Here is a 19,055-nt window from a genome sequence, read left to right on the forward strand (position 1 = left end):
AGGCAAGCAGGAAGGAATAGAACTAGTGACATATATTGAGCACTGTTGTGTGCAGGAGCCATTCAGGTAATTGTAACAGGGTGCTTTAAGAGTAATGTTTGGAAATAAACGTGGATTCAAATCCTAGCTCTATCACTTACTATGGTGTGTGATCATAACAAGTAACTTAGCTTCTCTGACTGTTCATTTTTTCCCTTATAAAATATAGGAAATAATCACCAGCCTGTTGAGATTGTTAGAAGCTTTGACTGATTATAAAGTGTAATCCTTGACCTAATAAATGATAGTTCTCTGAGTATCTGCTCTACTCCATTGGATCTAGTTCATGGCTGGTCTCCCTCTGCACCAAGCTCCTAGTTTTCATTTCTACAGAAGCGTGCCTTGAGAGAATATTCTCAGCTTGCTCAAACCACTGCTTTCAGGTTGGGAGAGAAGAAGGTAGCTGAGACTCCCACAAATATACATAATGGACCTAGGAAAATCTGTTCCCACGGATCTCAGGGAACTACATAGCTAGGAGTTACAGTGTAACCCCTTCCCGAAAATCCCTTCCCCCAGCACTAACTTGGTGTCAGAGAAGGCAGCCAAGGGGTCAATGGTCACCTCAGGTGATGGACAAGAGCCATTGGTGTAGAACTGGCCTGGATTGCACACATTTGCCATATACTGCTGTCATGTGCTCTAACTTGTTCACCCCCAGCTATTCAAACTGGTCTCCTGCACAGTTGCTTGGAAAATAAGCCCACAGGAATGAATGCTCTCTCAGTCCCTGACTCTCCAGAAAAATAAGACTGTCTTTCTTCTTATGGGAAAGTTAATAGTGTTTGTTCATCTCCCTGTAGGGCATAGAAACATGACACAAAAACTTTCCTGGGACAAAGACTGGCAATCTTTTCATGGCTGTCATCAACAGGGTTAACAGACAGCCCTGTGTCATAGGTTGAAGGAAATAAGGGAAAGAAAGGAGAGACAAAATAAAAATGCAGAAGAAGGAAAAAAGTCACTCTATGGACCGACACCCAAGGCCCTTTTTTTTCAGTGATCCTCGGTAGGATTTTTTTTCTTCTAGTTCCCCAAGATCATGAATATTGTTGATCTTGTTTCCAGAAGGAATAAGCAGCCACCTGCAGGGTAGATTGTGACACTCTGGGAAAGGCCCCCCACAGGCCCGGCAAAGTCTCCAGAAATTCCCACCATTAGCTATGCCTATGAGTTACAGAATTGAAATATCTACTAAACTGCAAATATGTTAGCTGAGAAGACAAGCATTTTTGGTCTTTATCAGTCATGAATTTTTTAGCTCATTGAGATATTAGATTAACCCCAGGAGAAAGCAAGGATCTGAGGAGATGAGCTACAGAGAAAACGGGCCATTGAAACATTTAAAAGAGGCAGATAAGAGACAAAGATATCATCCAAGGTGGGCTGGGTAGGCTAGGAAAGGTCAGGGTCATCCAGAAAGGGAGAATAAAGCCTAGGAGGAAAGGCAAAGAAACTGCTGCAAGCTGGTTTTGGTCATGAGATTTCTGCACTGTACAAAAGAAAAGTCCATTATGAAATGCACAGTCAGTCATGTGAATGTTCCCTTAATGCAGCCAAGAACTATTGACTGCTGTGGTTGTTCCTTATTAGGTCACACAAAAGGTACAAATGAGGTACATGCTCATGTGATAATCAGGACACATACATTCAGATCATGTTAATACCCTGCTCATAGTGAACATGGAGGAGAGAGAACATATGCCAATGATTTGTTCCCTTCAGTGCTTCACATCACACCACTTCAGGGCAGCTTTAAGGCAGGTGCTTTATCCCCAGGGCTCTTCCTTTATCTGTAACATTGGAGACCAACTTGCTGTATCATCTAAATCACTCACTTTACTAAGGTGATCCATTTGTCAATACCCCTCCAATAGTATTACATCCATAAATTGTGCCCCCTTCACTCTTGTTGGATCAACTAGTCTACTGGATGATGTGATTAGGATGGCTTCTGAATACTGTTCCCAGTTTGTCTTTTAACTGCTCTCCAGGCCACTTCAGGTTTTCTTTCTTTAAATTTTTTTCCACTCACTGCTAGAGATGGAAATAGTGGAACAGAGTCTGAGTCAGTCACATAGTCGGTCGCTTGTTTAAAAGTCCTACTAAACTAAATCTTTAAAAGCAAAAGCCACAAACATGCAGTCCCCAAGTTGAATTTAGCATGCAGGCTGTTTTATTTGGTCTACAGAATGCTTTACAATTTAGGGATTTCCACACAAAAATCCAGACTTCTGGTGTCTCTTATAAATCAGAGGGCCTAACAATATTGGATTCTCAATCTCACATGGCAGCAATCAGCTAGGGTTGGGTCAGTACAGCTAGTACTCTCCAATTTTTCCTTCAGTTTTTGCTTCACACACCTGATCCACCTCACACTGTGGACATGACCTGTCTGACTGCTGGGAACATTTGGGTATTATTTTTGTTTTGTTTTGTTTTGAGTTGGAGTTTCTCTCTTGTTGCCCAGGCTGGAGTGTAACGGTATGATCTCGGGTCACCACAACCTCCACCTCCCAGATTCAAGCAATTCTCCTGCCTCAAACTCCCAAGTAGCTGGAACTACAGGCATTCGCCACTACGCCCGGCTAGTTTGATATTTTTCTTAGTAGAGATGGGGTTTCTCCATGTTGGTCAGGCTGGTCTCGAACTCCCAACCTCAGGTGATCCACCTGCCTCGGTCTCCCAAAGTGGTGGGATTACAGTCACAGGCGTGAGCCACCATGCCCGGCTGCATTTGAGTATTGTTAGCGGCTACCTCTGCTGATTTGGTTTCAGACATCAGTAGTAAATGGTTTTCCTTTTAGAATCAGAAATAGTTATTCCAAAAGACAAAACAATGGACTGGTATACAAACATTTTAAATAAAAGGTTATTTCAGAGATTCTAAGGCCTGAACTCTGGAGTTACCAACTTTGGAATCTTCCTTGAGTTGCATCTCTTCTTCTGGCCTAGTACCCAGGATTAAGGGACAGCAAACAGAGTAACAGTGGGGCAGAGTAGGAAAAGTGTAACTAGGACTTATAAGATGGGGATTCTAGTCCTAGCTGTGCACTTCACCAGCTTATATCCTGGGGTCATTGTTTTAAACTCTCTGAACCAAGATTAATAATAACAATACTCTATTTGCTGACAATTCCATAAAGTTCTTATAACAGAATGAGATATCAGAAGTGAAAGTGCTTTGAAATTATAAGGTGCTCTACAAACACAAAGTTGTCTTATTTATACCCAATCAAAACACTTACCAATCAAATAAGCACTCAAGCAAACCAAGTTACAAATAATTTTTGAATACCTACCATATGCTCAGCACTTAGAGATGTAGAAATTAATTAGTCAACAAATCCATTCCCTTAAGGAGCTTAAAGGATGATTGAAAAAATAAACAATGGAAAAAAATAAGTGATAATAATCATAATCTAAATGTCAAATAAGTATTTTACTTCAACTGTTGATGTTATAGGCATTAGTAGGAGGCCAATAGACACAAGTACTCACTCGACTATTCACTTAGCTTTCCTAAAGTTTGTTCTGTGGAAACTTAACATCCTCAGATGCTTTGGGGCCTGGGAATATTATGTGTTCATACAAGTTTTGGAAATGTTCTAAAAATATATCCCATCCCCCAACCGTGGTTTTTTTTTTTTTTTTTTGAGATGGAGTCTCGCTCTGTCACTCAGGCTAGAGTGCAGTGGCCTGATCTTAGTTCACTGTAACCTCCACCTCTCGAGTTCAAGTGTTTCTCCTGCCTCTACCTCCTGAGTAGCTGGGACTACAGGTGCACGCCACCACAGCCAGCTAATTTTTGTATTTTTAGTAGAGAGGGGATTTCATCATGTTGGCCAGGCTAGTCTTGAACTCCTGACCTCAAACAATCCACCCACATCAGCCTCTCAAAGTTCTAGGATTACTGGCATGAGCCACTGCACCCGGGCCCCATCCCCCTTTTAGAAAATTAGAGTACACATTAGATATTATAGGCACTAAGGTGCCCTGAGATACCCTGCAAAAAAGATTACTGTTTAACTTTGACCTTGCAGATAAACAAATAGCTACAGAACCTTTCTTCTCCCTTCCCCACTCTTCTCTTCTTCTCCTTTCTTTCCCTCCTCTCTTTTCCTCTTCTTTCTCTCTTGGAAATCTTTCTCTTAACATTTCTTAGAATCAGGGTTCCACAAAATACAATCTGAGAAGCACTATTCTAATGAATAACTCTCTTTTCACAGGTTCCAAAGGAGAACACACTTCTATCCCTACCTGTCTGCCTTCAGAACATCACAAACTTGGATTCTGAACTTCTTACTGTACATAGTAGGCACTAATTTATGTGTTGATTGATCTTTACCAACTGAGCCGACATTATTTAACTAGCCATTCATCCATTGCTTCACTTCCACTAGCATGAAGTCATAGTCATAACTGCAATGAACATCATTGGAATATTTTTTCTCAATATAAATTATCATACTAGTAGGGCCGTATGGCATCAAAACACAAAATTTGGCAAGAATTTATCATCTTTCATGCATTCTTAATTTTTCTGTAGCCTCACTTTTCCTTGCTTCTTTCCTGTCACCATTCCACATGCAGATTCAATTATGGGCCCTACTCCTAATGATCTTAACTAAAGTGCTAAGAGCTAAGGACTAGGTTCAAAATGCCAAGTGTGCTTTTTTTATGGATATATAAATTCTAATAGGGAATTACTGAAGACCAAATTGTGAATGTCCAAAAAGGATATTATAGTGGAATGACAGACATTGTGTCCAATATTTTGGTTTCTGTTCTCTAGGTATTCAATACATATTTGGTGAGTGAAATCATGCAGTTTTTTGCCTGATGGTGATTAAAAAGCTACATCTGAGAATTAGGAAGACCTAGGTTTATATCTGTGTTCTGCCATTTACTGAGTATGTGACTTTGGGCACATCATTTCACTTAAGTTTTAGTTTATTTCTCTATAAATGGGGACATCTTATAACCACTATAGGGGCCCAGCCAGAAAATTCCCCTTGGCCCTCTGAAGATTTGCTGAAAAATCAACTCACAAAAGGCAGAATAATTGGAGAAAAGCATATACATTTTTCTAACATGTATATACTGTATACACAGGAGCCTTTAGAATGAAGACCCAAAGATACAGGGAAAAGTGCCCATTTTTATGCTTAGTTTCAACAAAGAATGGACAGCCATGTAGGCATACGATTTGACAAAAAGACTATGATCTAATGCTAATAAGCTGAGTGGGGAAAACCAGCAAGGCCTGTCTGTCTAGATTCTTCTGGGCTTCTCTGAGCACACATTCCTTCCTTCTGGGTGTGGGGCAGGACCCTCTCTGGAATGGGGACCTTATTACCTATAGTTAAACAAGGTAGGTCGAATAATTTCTTTATGGCCAGTTTTCACACAGAGAAGTGGAGAGAAAGTTAGAGTAACATTTTTAGGCTTTATGACTTGGCTTTGGGGTAAAGGGTTCTGGTTTCTATGACCTCCTTTGGGGAAGAAGGATTCCAGTTTCATGGCTAGCCTCGGGGGAGGGTGGGGAGAATGGGACTGAGAGACAGGAGGGCAGGAAAAGGTCAGAGACAAACTTTCTTCTGAGTCCTTCATTTTGAGGTATTGTTTTCTGAGCCCCAACACCACCCTCATATGTTGGTTGTGAGGACTAAATGAGAAAATGAATGAAAACCTCTAAACGCGATGTATGCTGCACAGTCAGCTCTCAATAGATAAAAGCTCTCTGGGAGCCCCTTTTATGATTATTACGGAGTTGCTGGCTTAGAGATTACTTCTGTTGTATTATCTTTACTCAGTCAAAATCCTCGCTTCTATTTATTTCACCAACTCTCCACCATATTGCCATGTTCCACTGTTTTTTTCTAAACTCACCCTCCCCTGCAAAATCTCAGCATTAACAGTAGAAGGATAAATAAACTAAGAGCCAGGACCACAAAAAGCCTGTTTTCCAGCCTGAACGTGAAATCGCTTCGTCTGTGTGTAAAGAGCTGCCATTTTCCAAACCAGAGGAAAGTTTTTCTAACAAGCTATGTAATCTAAATGACACCTGCAACAAGGCACTACAATTAAACTTTACAAAGTGGAATTAAAAGCACTTGCTAAAGCCATGCATTTGAACGTATTCACCAAAGACTGATCCCAATTCCTAGTTGGCAATTTTACCCCAAGCTTTATATCCAGATTGCTTTGCTACTATTGCTGAATAGTAATCTGGCAGCAAATCTTTGAAGTATTTTCAATGAATAAATCCCTCTTGCTATCATATTCAAATGCCAATGGGTTAAGAGATTACCCCTAATGTGTGAAAAGTCTCCAACCAGGGACTCTAGAGCTGTCTACAATAATCAGGTGGAGAGGTGTTATTTGCATATTGACCAGGAAACAGGTTAGTGGTTTCTTCTAGGTAGTCTAAAAAGCTGCATAAAGGCATATATTTGTGAATGATTTGCCAGGTGAATGGTGAACTGCCTTCGAAATGCAAATAATTAGTTCCGGCTTCCTTCTTGCGTCCGTTTTGAAGAATCCCTATAAGTAATGTCTGCCTTTGACCTTCTTAAGGCAGATTTTCTTTTCTTATCCTTAGAGACTCTATCCCATTACGTTGCTCACTCTCTCCTACCCCTCTTTTCCTTTTTCCATTATCACCTGTACTACAATTCTCACCTTCTTATAACCAACTCTCCTGTCTTACTTTTTCACTTCAATTAGCCCTCCGCACAAATTCAACATGAAAATAAAGGAAAAAAAAAAACTTTAAAATAGCATATAGCCACCTAAAATATGCTGTGGGAAATAAAACTGTCGCTGTAGGCATCATTAGCAAATGACCTAAACATGCTACTGTGCACGTCTATTTGTTTTTAAACCCTTCCCTATGCATCTGCAGCCTTCGAAGGAATAAAAAGAAATTTCCACAATAATATCACGAAAGTCTGCTATGATTTATATAATAAAAGTGTTCCAGAAAAGTTGCATTTAAATCAAATCCTGTTTTAATGCAGAAAGAATGCTAACTATTTAAAGAAATACTATGGCATATATGGAGAAATAATTTCATTAAAGCAAAGGATAACCTTCTAGTTTATCAGTTTTGAATATCTGGATCTTTTTATTCTTGACCTTCTTAAAGCAAATAGCACCTATGTACCTTTAAGAAACAGGTACTGAAAACTTTGTTTTACTGAAGTTATATTTCTCAGAATTATACATTTAAAAAGAATAGTCAGAAAATAAGCTTTAGAAATTTAACAATCTTTTAAAATTTGCATAAGGGAAATACACCATTTAAAGAACCTCTATTTACATGATTTTGTAATTAACCAACTCTATTAATGTCATATTGAAATTTTTATCCCATGCTAAACTCAAAACACATAAGAATGGTTACTCTTTAAATAATCCTAACCTTATATTTTGAATTATGAGAGGACAATCTGTTTGCTAATTGTTTTCATATTATTGAGCATACAAAGCATGGTATAAGTTATATAATGTTCCAAAAAGAATAAACCTTCACAGAGCAACCTCTTGAACTTCCATACCAAGTAGCCATTTTGTTTCTACATCAAGCATAACATTTGAACTGTGTGAATAAATACACAAACATGATACTTTCTTATATGAATGATGACCATTGATCCAAGGATAATCATAAACACATTTTGAGTTATCTTTTCCAGCTCCTAGCTTGTTGCCTGGCATGTAACATGTACTCAGTAAATATTTATTTAAGTGGTAAGTGAATAAATGACTGATTTCCCCAGTTGAAGTTGCTTTACCCACACACCTTGACACAGTTTCCTTGGTTAACATGATCTCTATTTTCATGGCAGTTCTTAGAAATTTAAAGAAAACGAATTGGGACCTATAAAAATCGTGTGTGTGTGTGTGTGTGTGTGTGCATGGGTGAACTAACATACTCACAAAATAATCAAACCTATGACTTTGACTTATTAGCACCATTCTCCTCTCTAGTGTCACTCAAAAACATGATCCTTGGAAAGTGTAAAACAGAATCACCTGGACAAAAAGGTAAATTCCTAGTCTTACTGATGTACTAAATTAGAATCTAAGGGAGAAACCTGAGTATCTGTATTTAGAGATCTTCATCTTCATCTTCTCTGAGTCCCTTCACATGATTCACATTAAATTTTGAGATCCTCTGCAAGGTATTCAAATAAAATTTTAGATCTGTAATTCAACTATACTAAATGTTTAAAACAAGTAAATTAACATCTTATAAAATACACAAAATAAGTACCTCTAGCTCTCTTTTCCAGAATCTAAAATGAAATGAAAGAAGCAAATGTGTCGTCAACAAAACCCATTTGATGTGAGTGAAAAGGAGGTTTGGTGTTTACTTTATTCTGGTTCAACTTAAAACTCAAGCCAAATACTATAATGTTACAAGATTCAGCAAATGATCTGAAATGGAAGTGCTCTGCAAGCCTCTCATAAGGATTAGTGACTGTGGCCAAAGTGATGATGCTGTGACACTTTGTGCATAGTCAGGTCACTTATTAATAATGTACAACTGCCCATGATTGAATTTTCTGCCATGAATGAGGCAGGGAAGTCTAGTTCATGTTGAAGAAATCAGAAACTAATCAAAAGCAGAAAAACTTTGCTATTTGGAATTGGCCCAATATGGTAGTTATTTTGAAAGCTCATGGGGGGTAGTTATTTGAAAGCTTATTTTGAAAGAACATGCAATTCTAATCAAAATAATTATTTAAACTTTCATAGAAGGCACTCTACAAAATCAAACTAAGAAGTAAAACTATCATTTATTAGTATAGAGAGTGAAGTAACATATATGTATATTATATATTAGTTTATTTAAAACATATATTTTGTGTTCCCTGTGCTAACATTTAGAATTTTGAAAAAGACAAAAACAATTAATCTCAAGGATCAAAAACCTAATTAAATATATGGGTTATAGCAATGAACTTAACTCAGCAAGTATTAATTAGTTGACTGATTTTAACACTATCTCAAAAAGGTCAGCCAGACCTTTCTGAACCTTTTTAAACAAAAATAAAATAGAAGAAAAATGTATTGCTAGCATTAGCAAGAGTATGTTATAAATTAACCAACTGGCTGATGTTGGCATTAGATGGTTAAACAGGTAATGCCCAAGTGCATTAATCATAAGTCAATTAATGCAACCAATATTGCAATTGTCTAGGTAATTTCAAAGTTTATCATGGCTTGGATATTATCCACAATAGAAATATGTATGCGTATACATACAAACACACACACATATACTTAATTGTTTATATTTAAGGTATACAACAAGATGTTTTTGTTATACATATACATAGTAAACTGATTACTACAGTCAAACAAATCAGCATATCAATCTCATATGTTTATTTTTGTGTTAAGAGCACCTAAAATCTACTCTCTTAGCAAATTTTCAACATGCAATATGATTTTTTTTTTTTTTTATTTTTGAGACAGAGTCTTGCTCTGTTGCCCAGGCTGGAGTGATGTGGCGTGATCTCAGCTCACTGCAAACTCTGCCTCCTGTGTCAAGCAATTCTCCTGTCTCAGTCTCCCTAGTAGGTGGGATTATAGGTACACGCCACCATGCCTGGCTAATTTTTTTTTTTATTTTTTTTTCAGTAGAGATAGGGTTTCCCCATGTTGGCCAGGCTGGTCTCAAACTCCTGACCTCAGATGATCCACCTGCCTTGGCCTCCCAAAGTGCTGGGATTGATTACAGGCATGAGCCACTGTGCCAGCCTCAGCATACAATATTATTAACTACATGCCATACATTAAATCACTAGACTTATTCATCCTATATAACTGCAACTTTGTATGTACCTTTTGACCTACACTCCTTATTCCCCACTGTCTGTCCCTATCCACTTTTCTACTCTCTTTTGCAACACATTCAACTTTTTTTTAGGTTCCACATGTGAGATTATAATACACATGACACACATAATAATAGGAAAATTAGTCAAGATCTGTTCGTAAGCAATAGTAAGTAGATTTTTTTTGTCATACAGTTTCTTAGGTTCCATCACATTCGTTGTAAGGGATATCTTTTTGGTATTAGATTCTGTCTTATGTCTCTGAAAATTACTTCCTAAAATTCTCTAACAGGTAAGAATATTCTGAGTTTATCCTTCCACTAGTTTACATTTTGTTTGTACTTCAGATTTAAAACACACATATGCATGTTCTTCATTTGGAGTTGCTCTAAGAATCACTAGAAGCTCACAATAACATCACTCACTTATGGAGAATTTTGCATAAATGATAATTTGGATGCAGTCTAAGAAGATTTCATTTTGAAAATCTCACAGACTCTCTTTCCAAAATCAGCCTTCACCTACAAGGAGATTCCACAAATGGGTTAAGTCAACATTCTAGAGTGGTTCCACTATATACTTTCTGAGATGTTTAGTAATAATGATACCTTGAAGAGTTCAGAACCTTTCATAAAGACAGAGAAGAGATACACAGCAATTAGGCCCTTGTTCTCTAAATTCTGTTTTCATATTCCATATGTTGCTTTTACTCAGTACAACTCATTAATAGCAAGTTTCTCAACTGTTTGATTTGCAGGCAATTCTAAATTCACAGAAAGTTGACTCTGAACAAAACTCTTGCTTCCCAAACCAAATTATACTTAAAATCTCATTTGCCATAATTTTGTAGAACCAATTCCTACCTGTAACTTTCAATTCAGTTGTTCGTCTTACAAGTTTTCCTTCATATTTAAGTTCACATGTGTAATTTCCCCCATCTTCCTCTTGAACTTCTTGGATCAGAAGAGCATTTCCTTTCTGTATTATTATGCTTCTCCACATTTTTGGCTTGCATTCCTGCAGATAAAATATTTGCAAGTAAGCAAAAAATAAAAGTTCATGGACTACATCTCAGTACCGGCAAGTTAGTACTTTTACTTTTTTGTATTCTTCTCTTTCGTTTTCAAAATATGTAACTAAGGAGTCAAGTCAATGACCAAGAAAAATCACAAATGTGTCCTATTGTATCCAATTCTAATATCACAACTATTGCACTATAAACCACTTTAAAGGCCTGACCTCAGGAGCAAGAAGTCTTTAGAAACATTCTGAAAAAAATAAATAGAATAGCATAGAAGCTCCCCAAATACAAGAGAGGTATAGCAGAACCTTAACAGTCACTAAATATTATTATAATGTCCTGGTTCTTTCTATTTGACAGGGATATTTCCTAAGAGTCCTAAGAGAATATGGTTCACTTAGCCACTTAGTATACTTCAGGGGAGTCTTAGGCATTATTAAACATTCATAATAGGATTTTATATTGGCAATGAAGTTTACAATTGTTTCATTAATTACTCCTTATTATGAAAACTGATACTAGTACTCCAGAATATCCCTTCTTGTAATCAAGAAATCCATGTGGGGGTAGAGAGGGAAGGAATATAAAAAATTAAGGACTTCTCTAGAAACATAGGTAGGTAAAATGAGGACACGCTTTGTTATAGTAACAGCCTGGAGATATCATCCACTTACTTTCTGAGTTCAGTGATACACAACCACACAACAAGATTTGGGTTTTGAAGCCAATTATCTTACTCTCCTGATAGGAATGTGAGGGAATCTTGTGACCGAGATTGGACTTCCCTAGAAAGGAATGTTTAATACTTTTCCAGAAAGTGACAAGGATATAACAATAGCCAAGTATGTAAGAATATTCAGGCAATTATCTTTGACCTTTAGGAATTTTTTCAGACTACTTATTAGATATTGCCTCATTCTGGCTATCATTCACCTCAAATGTCCTACCAAAGTGGTAGCCAAATGCTGTACAAACATCAGTCGAGATGTAGGGGATAGCTGTTAGGGAGTGTTGAATATTCAAGGTAATAAATATTTTATTGCCAGGCATGGTGGTTCACGCCTGTAATCCCAGCACTTTGGGAGGCTGAGGCAGGCGGATCACTTGAGATCAGGAGTTTGAGACCAGCCTGGCCAACATGGTAAAACCTTGTCTCTACTAAAAATACAAAAATTAGCTGGGCATGGTGGCACGTGCCTATAATCCCAGCTACTCGAGAAGCTGAGGCAGAAGAATCTCTTGAATCCAGGAGGCAGAGTTTGCAGGGAGCTGAGATCATGCCATTGCACTGTATTCTGGGTGACAAGAATGAGACTCTGTCTCAAAAAAAAAAAAAAAGTATTTTATCATGTAAATTCTGTCAGTTAAGGCAATAAATAAATTGATTTTGAGGTAGATGATGTGAACAATAGTTGAGAGCACTTTTTACTTTCCCACTATGGTGTATACAACATACATCTACCACTCCTCACCCCTGCCGTCCATACACATATCTTAAACATTCACGTAAAGTTAGAATCTGTGCTGACTCTCAATCCCCAGCTGTGAGTGCTTGTGTATTTGTGTGCACATGTATGTGTGTGTACATGTGTGTGTAAGTGATCTGAGACAGCAAGTACCCATTTTTTTCATAACATTTTTTTCTTTCATGTTAGCAGGAGTTTTGACAACAAAACACACAAAGTGGTGCTTAAATTCACAGGTATAATATTTAAGAGATAAGCTTGCTTTATGTTCTATACAACTACCCACACACATTGTCAGAGAGTAAATAAAAGTAATACTATTGAGGGCATGCAGATATAAGGCTGCTTCACTCCCTAGGGTCTTCCTGAAGAACAGTTAAGGGCCTGTCTGAAATTATATTACATACCATGTCTGGCAAGGTTTATCACCTATATGAGATTTGCTTCTGAGTTAAACCTTGGGATATAAGGTTTCTGGGAAAATGAAGAAGAAAGTCTGAACACAGAGAAAAAGAAACAGCCCAGCTGCCACTGCCGTCATACAATAATAATCCTCAATTATTTTCGCATTGCTTCCAACTCTGATAGCCTCAGATTTCTAAAGAATCGTTCTGAAGGTCATTAAACAAAAATATGGTCCCTCTGGGCATTTTGAGAGGAAAGGAAAATGAAAACTGAGCTGCTGCGCTTTCACACAACAGTGGTGGGGGTGGGAAAACAAGCCCACACACTCATTCAAAGACAAATGGTGTCATTTTCTAATGTCATTTTGGGGAAAGTCCATATGCAATTAATTCTAAGAATTTTCATTTTCTCTGCTCATTGTTGTGCTTTTTTTTCCCCAGGAAATAAAAACTAAAGAGTATATAGGAATTAGAAAATAACTCCTGGTGAAGAACAGCCTGGAATCTCTATACGTTCTTTGGGATAGATCAAGACAGTCCTATGTGCTTTCCACGCTGCCATCTAGCCTTATAAAGGGTTCTTTGTATCCAAGAGAGGACTTTTATTTTTTTTTAATTGTGGCATAAGAAAATGTTGTCTTCAGGTCACCAACATCCCTCTGGAGACAATGTAGTATAGATGAAAAGGCAAACGGCTTTAGGATAAGACATCTCTCGGTTAAAATGTGGGGTTCCCCCAAGTTCTGTGATCTTCACCAAATTTGCTTATGTGAATAATATTCACTACCATGTGAGCAGCCAGAATTCAGAGGCTTGCAGATTTATTCATTACATTCTTGTTGGGCAGCACTATAAGGAGTGGTCATACAACACAGACAATTCCTAAAGGTTCCCAAACCTTTCTCATACTCGATTATATTTCTTTAGAACCTTCAGCTCTGCTTCGTGAAAACTGGTGCTAATGAACTAATCAGATAGAAAGAAATCTTCACTAATTGGCTAACTATTGACCACAAAATAATACTTTAACTTATGGAAAATGTATGGCTCCTAAGAGGCCAAACACTAATTTTAGTAGGTGGGAAGAGGAACTATATTTTGGTCAGAAGAGCTTTTATATTACCTTTCCCATCACACTACATAGATGATCATCCTGCCTCCACTAATACGCCTTTTGCAAAGTTACTTTGTTGGCTATTCTACCTCAGTCTGGATGCTTATATAGACTCTCAGAAGTCTTCCAGGTTCTTGGTTCCATTATTGGCACTCTTTCTCCCCTAAGCTGCTGGCTGCTAGGCTTACTGCTGTCATTGCTTCTCTCCTGCTCACTAACTCCCTAATGAACAGACAGTATTGCCATATGTAGTAGTCTGTTCTCGTGCTGCTATGCAGAAATACCCAAGACTGGGTAATTAATAAAGAAAAGAGGCTTAATTGACTCACAGTTCTGCATGGCTGGGGATGCTTCAGGAAACTTACAATCATGGAGGAAGACACCTCTTCACAGGGTGGCAGGAGAGAGAATGAGTGCCCAGCAAAAGGAGAAGCCCCTTATAAAACCATCAGATCTCATGAGAACTCACTCACTATCATGAGAACAGAATGGGGGAAACCATTCCCATGATATCAATTATCTCCACCTGGTCCCTCCCATGACACATGAGGATTATGGGAACTACAAATTCAAGATGAGAGTTGAGTACAGACACAGCCAAAGCATATCACCATACCCCACTGCTCCAGATGTGTTTAATTCTAGTAACACACTAGGCAAAGAATTTGAAGTGTGTAGGTCAAGCCTCAAGATGGTTGTCTGAGGCCAGGACAAACCACCAAAGGCTCAAATTTGAGCAGTCCCCTAATACTGAACTCACTGTGTGATCCCCCTACTATTTATTGTCCCTGGGACTATTAAACCTCATCAACTTGAAAATTTTGCTGAGAGCCCATCTTGCCAGAGTTGCTTAAGTTCAACAATCAGATCCTTTTTGTGGCCTGGCTATCCCCTCATAAAGTAGTTTGTTGTAGGACATCCTTACCCAGTCAACATAATATCAACACTTGAAGCCCAGCTTTTTTCCCCTCCCTCCCCACCTTCCTAGGTGGCAAATGTCCTGTGCCAGTAGTTGCTGGGTTGAAAGCCCAGAATACACAACTGAGACATCTGTTTACTAAGAACCCTAAAGTAACCTGTTGCCAGCCAAATTTGGATCTTGGAGTTTCCCACCTGAAATATTTACCACTGTACTCATAGTCTACTTCTGAGATATCATCATTATACCTACAGGTGTTTTTCAAATCCATTTGATTTGGTGGTTATGGTTACTTTGTGCCATTCAGAGCACATGACTCATTCCTCATGGCAAGAACATCAGGAAGATTGATTTTAATATTTCTTCTGATTCTGAGGTTTAACCACAAAGCAGCTATGTGACCATAAACTAATCATGTAACTTCTAGTCCTTAAACACCTTTTTTCGAATACCCAACATCTACCCCTTAGGCCAACTTTTCTCCTTCCCCCTGGAGACTGTACTCTCCCAAAGGGCATCTAAACATCTGTTTAAAAATCTTTAGGGGACCAGGCGCAGTGGCTCATGCCTGTGATCCTAGCATTTTGGGAGGCCAAGGCGGGTGGATCACGTGAGGTCAGGAGTTTGAGATCAGCCTGATCAACATGGATAAACTCCTTCTCTACTAAAAATACAAAATTAGCTGGGCATGGTGGCGCATGCCTGTAAACCCAGCTACTCGGGAGGCTGAGGCAGGAGAATCACTTGAACCTAGGAGGCAGAGGTTGCGGTGAGCCAAGATTGCACCATTGCACTCCAGCCTGGGCAACAAGAGCGAAAATCCATCTCAAAAGAAAAAAAAAAAATCTTTAGGGAAACTGAACTGTCTGCAGTTTAAAGATGGAGGAGACAATTAGGAGTACGATTGCCAATTAGGTATGAACCTTGTCCTTTTCAACTTATCTCTACTCCAAATGCCTAGGATAACCAACTACAAGGAGTCCTTCCCTTCCAAGCTCTATTTCTCCAATTTTTCTACCTTCACAGTCTTAATGTTGATATTGGTAGCCCACAGTGGTTAAGAACATAAGTTCTAGACTAAACACTTGTATTAGAATCCCAAGTAGTATGTTTTTGAGCATGCTACTAAATCAATCTAAGCCTCAGTTGCTTCACCTATTAAAAAAAAACAGGTGGTGATAATATTTACCAATTGGGGTGATTATAAAGATTAACTGAGATGATACATGTAAATGCCCTGTAATATAAGGCATCACATGCTAAAACTACTCAATAAATATTAACTGTTATTCTATTATTTTTATTACTTTTAGTACTTTGCTTTCAGGTTATACATGTATTATGATATATTAATGATCATCAGGAGTTAATGTGATTCAAATTTCTATAGCAGCATAGGGACAATACTTTAACCTAAAGTTATCATTCTAAGGCTGAGATTAACTTCTGGTTTCCAGTCTGACATGCAAAGGGCTTAGAAGTCATCACTACTTTCCTCACAACAAGAAAAAAGCCAAACAAACTGAACATCAATAACCATTTTCAGATCCATCAGATAACTGAGGTCACAAAGAAAACTACTACACCAAAAACTGGAGAGACAGGAGAATATAGAGAATCACAGCTCACTGGGAGAAGAAACAGCTTCACGAGCCAGCAACTGGTATGAACTCTCTACCCTTTTCTAGCCTTTCACATGGAGAAGGAAACTATCCAACTCTAGCTCCTTTTAGCCTTTGAAGTGGAGGAAGAAACAAAGCCAGCTCTAGCCCTTCTAGCCTTTCTGTCTCAAGTAGTGGGTGGGAGAGAAGCTGAGAAGCAGTTGTGGTCACAGTTCAGAGACACGGTTCACTAAAAAGCTGAGACCTAGTCATAATATTATATAGCACTTACCCTCACCCTGTATCTTACCAACACATCAATTAGGACTCCTGTCTAATAATAGGGCATCACAATTTAGAGAACTGCACAACTCACACCTTATTTAAGAAGTCTCTAAGGAAACCCAAAGACAGAAGAATGAAGAACGAGGACACCAGAAATAATTGTAGTCTCTAACACCAACAATTATAGAAAACAGTAAAAACAGCCTTAGTCTTAGCCAGAAAAATTTAAAAACCTCACACTAAAGGCCTATTTATCTCAGTTCCTTTTTACCCAGTCAGTATATCATGTCTGGGTTTCAATGAAAAATTACAAGGTATATCAAGACAAAAGACAAAACAAACAAACAAACAAACAAACAAAAACCAGCTTGAAGAGAGAACAAATATCAGAAATAGACTAAGATATGAAGTGGCCAGGATGGCTGACTAGAAGTAGCTAGCATGTGTGGCCCATAGAGGAAAAGAAGAGGCGAGTAAATACAATACCTTCAACTGAAACATCCAGGTATTCACATTGGAACTAATCAAGAAAACAACTTGACCTGTGGAGAATGAAGAAAAGCAAGACAGGACAATGGCCCACCTGGAAGCAACATGGAGCCAGGAGAACCTCCCCTGCACAGAGAAGTGGTGAGTGAATGTGTGACCACAGGAAACCATGCTTCTCCCACGGATCTTTGCAACCCTCGGATCAGCAGATCTCCATATGAACCCACTCCACCAGGGCCTTCAGTCTAACAGAAGGAGCTACGTGGAGCCTTGGCAGAGCAGCCACTCAAACATGTGAGGAGACCCTGGAGTCTTATATACTTGGGCTTTCCAGAAAGAGTAGCTGCAGCTCCGGCAAAGTGGAAAGTTAGACTTCCCTACATATCCCTAGGAAAGAGGCTGAACCCAGGGGACAGAGCAGCAACAGCCTACAGGCCCCACATCCACAGCACCTAACAGAATAAGGCTTGGAATTCCAGCTAGCCACTGGCAGGGGCGTTGCACCTCCCTAAAAAGGAGCTCCCAGGGTCGGGGGCAGGGGGAGTCATTGCTGTTTGGGTGACTTAGCCATTCCAGTCTGCAGGCTTTGGAGAGTCTTAGCTGACCAGGGATGTAAGGGATCCCCCAGCACAGCACAGCTGCTCTACCAAAACGTGGCCAGACTGCTTCTTTAAGTGGATCCCTGATCCTACTCCTCCTCCTCACTGGACGGGACCTCCCAAACTGGGCCTGCGGCCACCTCTGCTGGTATTCTCCAGTCAACAGAGATTTGTAACCTTCCTGGGATGGAGATCCAAGAGGGAGGGGTGAGCCACCATCGTTGCTGTTTGGGTGACCTAGCCATTTTAACCTTCAGGCTTTGGAGAGTTCCAGCTGGCCAGAGGCAGAAGGGATTCCCCAGTGAAAAAACAGCTGCTCTACCAAAATGTGGCGAGACTGCTTCTTTAAGTGAGTCCCCAATCCCACTCCTACTCATTGGGCGGGATCTCTAAAACTGGGCCACCAGTCACCCCTGTCGGTGTTCTCTGGCTAACAGATTTTTAACCTCCCTGGGACGAAGCTCTCAGAAGGAGAGGTAGGCCATCATCCTTGCTGTTTGGGCAACTTAGCTGTTTCAACTTTGGGGCTTTGGAATGTCCAAGGCAACCAGGGACTAGAGCAGACCTTCAGCACAGCAGAGCTGCTCTACCAAAATGTGGCCAAGCTGCTTTTTTAAGCAAGTCCCCAATCCCATTCCTCCTTGCTGAGCGGGAGCTTCCAACCAGGATCTCCACACACCTCCTTCAGGTGACTTTGGGCCAGCAACAGATCCATACCTCCCTGGGACGAAGCTCCCAGAGGGAGAAGCAGGCTGCCATCTTTGCTGTTTTGTAGCCTCCACTAGTGATACCTTCAGGTACTAGAAAATCCAAGGTGACTACGGACTAAAGCAGGCCCCCAGCATACTACAGCAGCCCTGTGGAAAATTGACCAGACTGTTATGTGGGTTCCTATTCCCATATCTCCTTACCAGGCAGGTCCGCCAGGCATGGGCCTCCAGTCACCACCTACCAGAGCTATCGAGCAAGTAGAAACTTGGCAACTTCCTGGACAGAGTCTCCAAGGACAACTGAAAACCTCTGTGAGACTACCTCTGTAGTGGAACGGCCCTTGCTACCATCAGACTATGGAGGAAATATGCTAAGTACCTTTTCCACACCACCAACAAGCTGCAGTTGACCCAAGGAGAGGAGGCTAGTCTATCTCCCACAGGTGCCACACATTCCCCACTACTTGGTACCAGACACGGAAGTCCTGGCTTGGACCCACAGCACAGGTCCTTGATCCTAGGCTGATTGTACTAAGCCATTGCTGACCTGCATCTCT

At 39.6% G+C, this 19,055-nt stretch overlaps 1 protein-coding gene across 1 annotated transcript in view; it reads right to left on the minus strand.

Annotated features, from left to right (window-relative positions):
- Positions 1 to 19,055, minus strand: part of IL1RAPL2 (interleukin 1 receptor accessory protein like 2) — a 1,300,423-nt gene that overhangs the window by 555,637 nt on the left and 725,731 nt on the right. Inside the window, exon 5 of the mRNA XM_031936643.1 lies at positions 10,754 to 10,907. Coding sequence (XP_031792503.1) covers positions 10,754 to 10,907 — 154 coding nt within the window. The remainder of the gene's footprint in view (positions 1 to 10,753; positions 10,908 to 19,055) is intronic.

This window comes from Piliocolobus tephrosceles, chromosome 12 (assembly GCF_002776525.5).
Source record: "Piliocolobus tephrosceles isolate RC106 chromosome 12, ASM277652v3, whole genome shotgun sequence".
NCBI classification, from domain to species: domain Eukaryota; kingdom Metazoa; phylum Chordata; class Mammalia; order Primates; family Cercopithecidae; genus Piliocolobus; species Piliocolobus tephrosceles.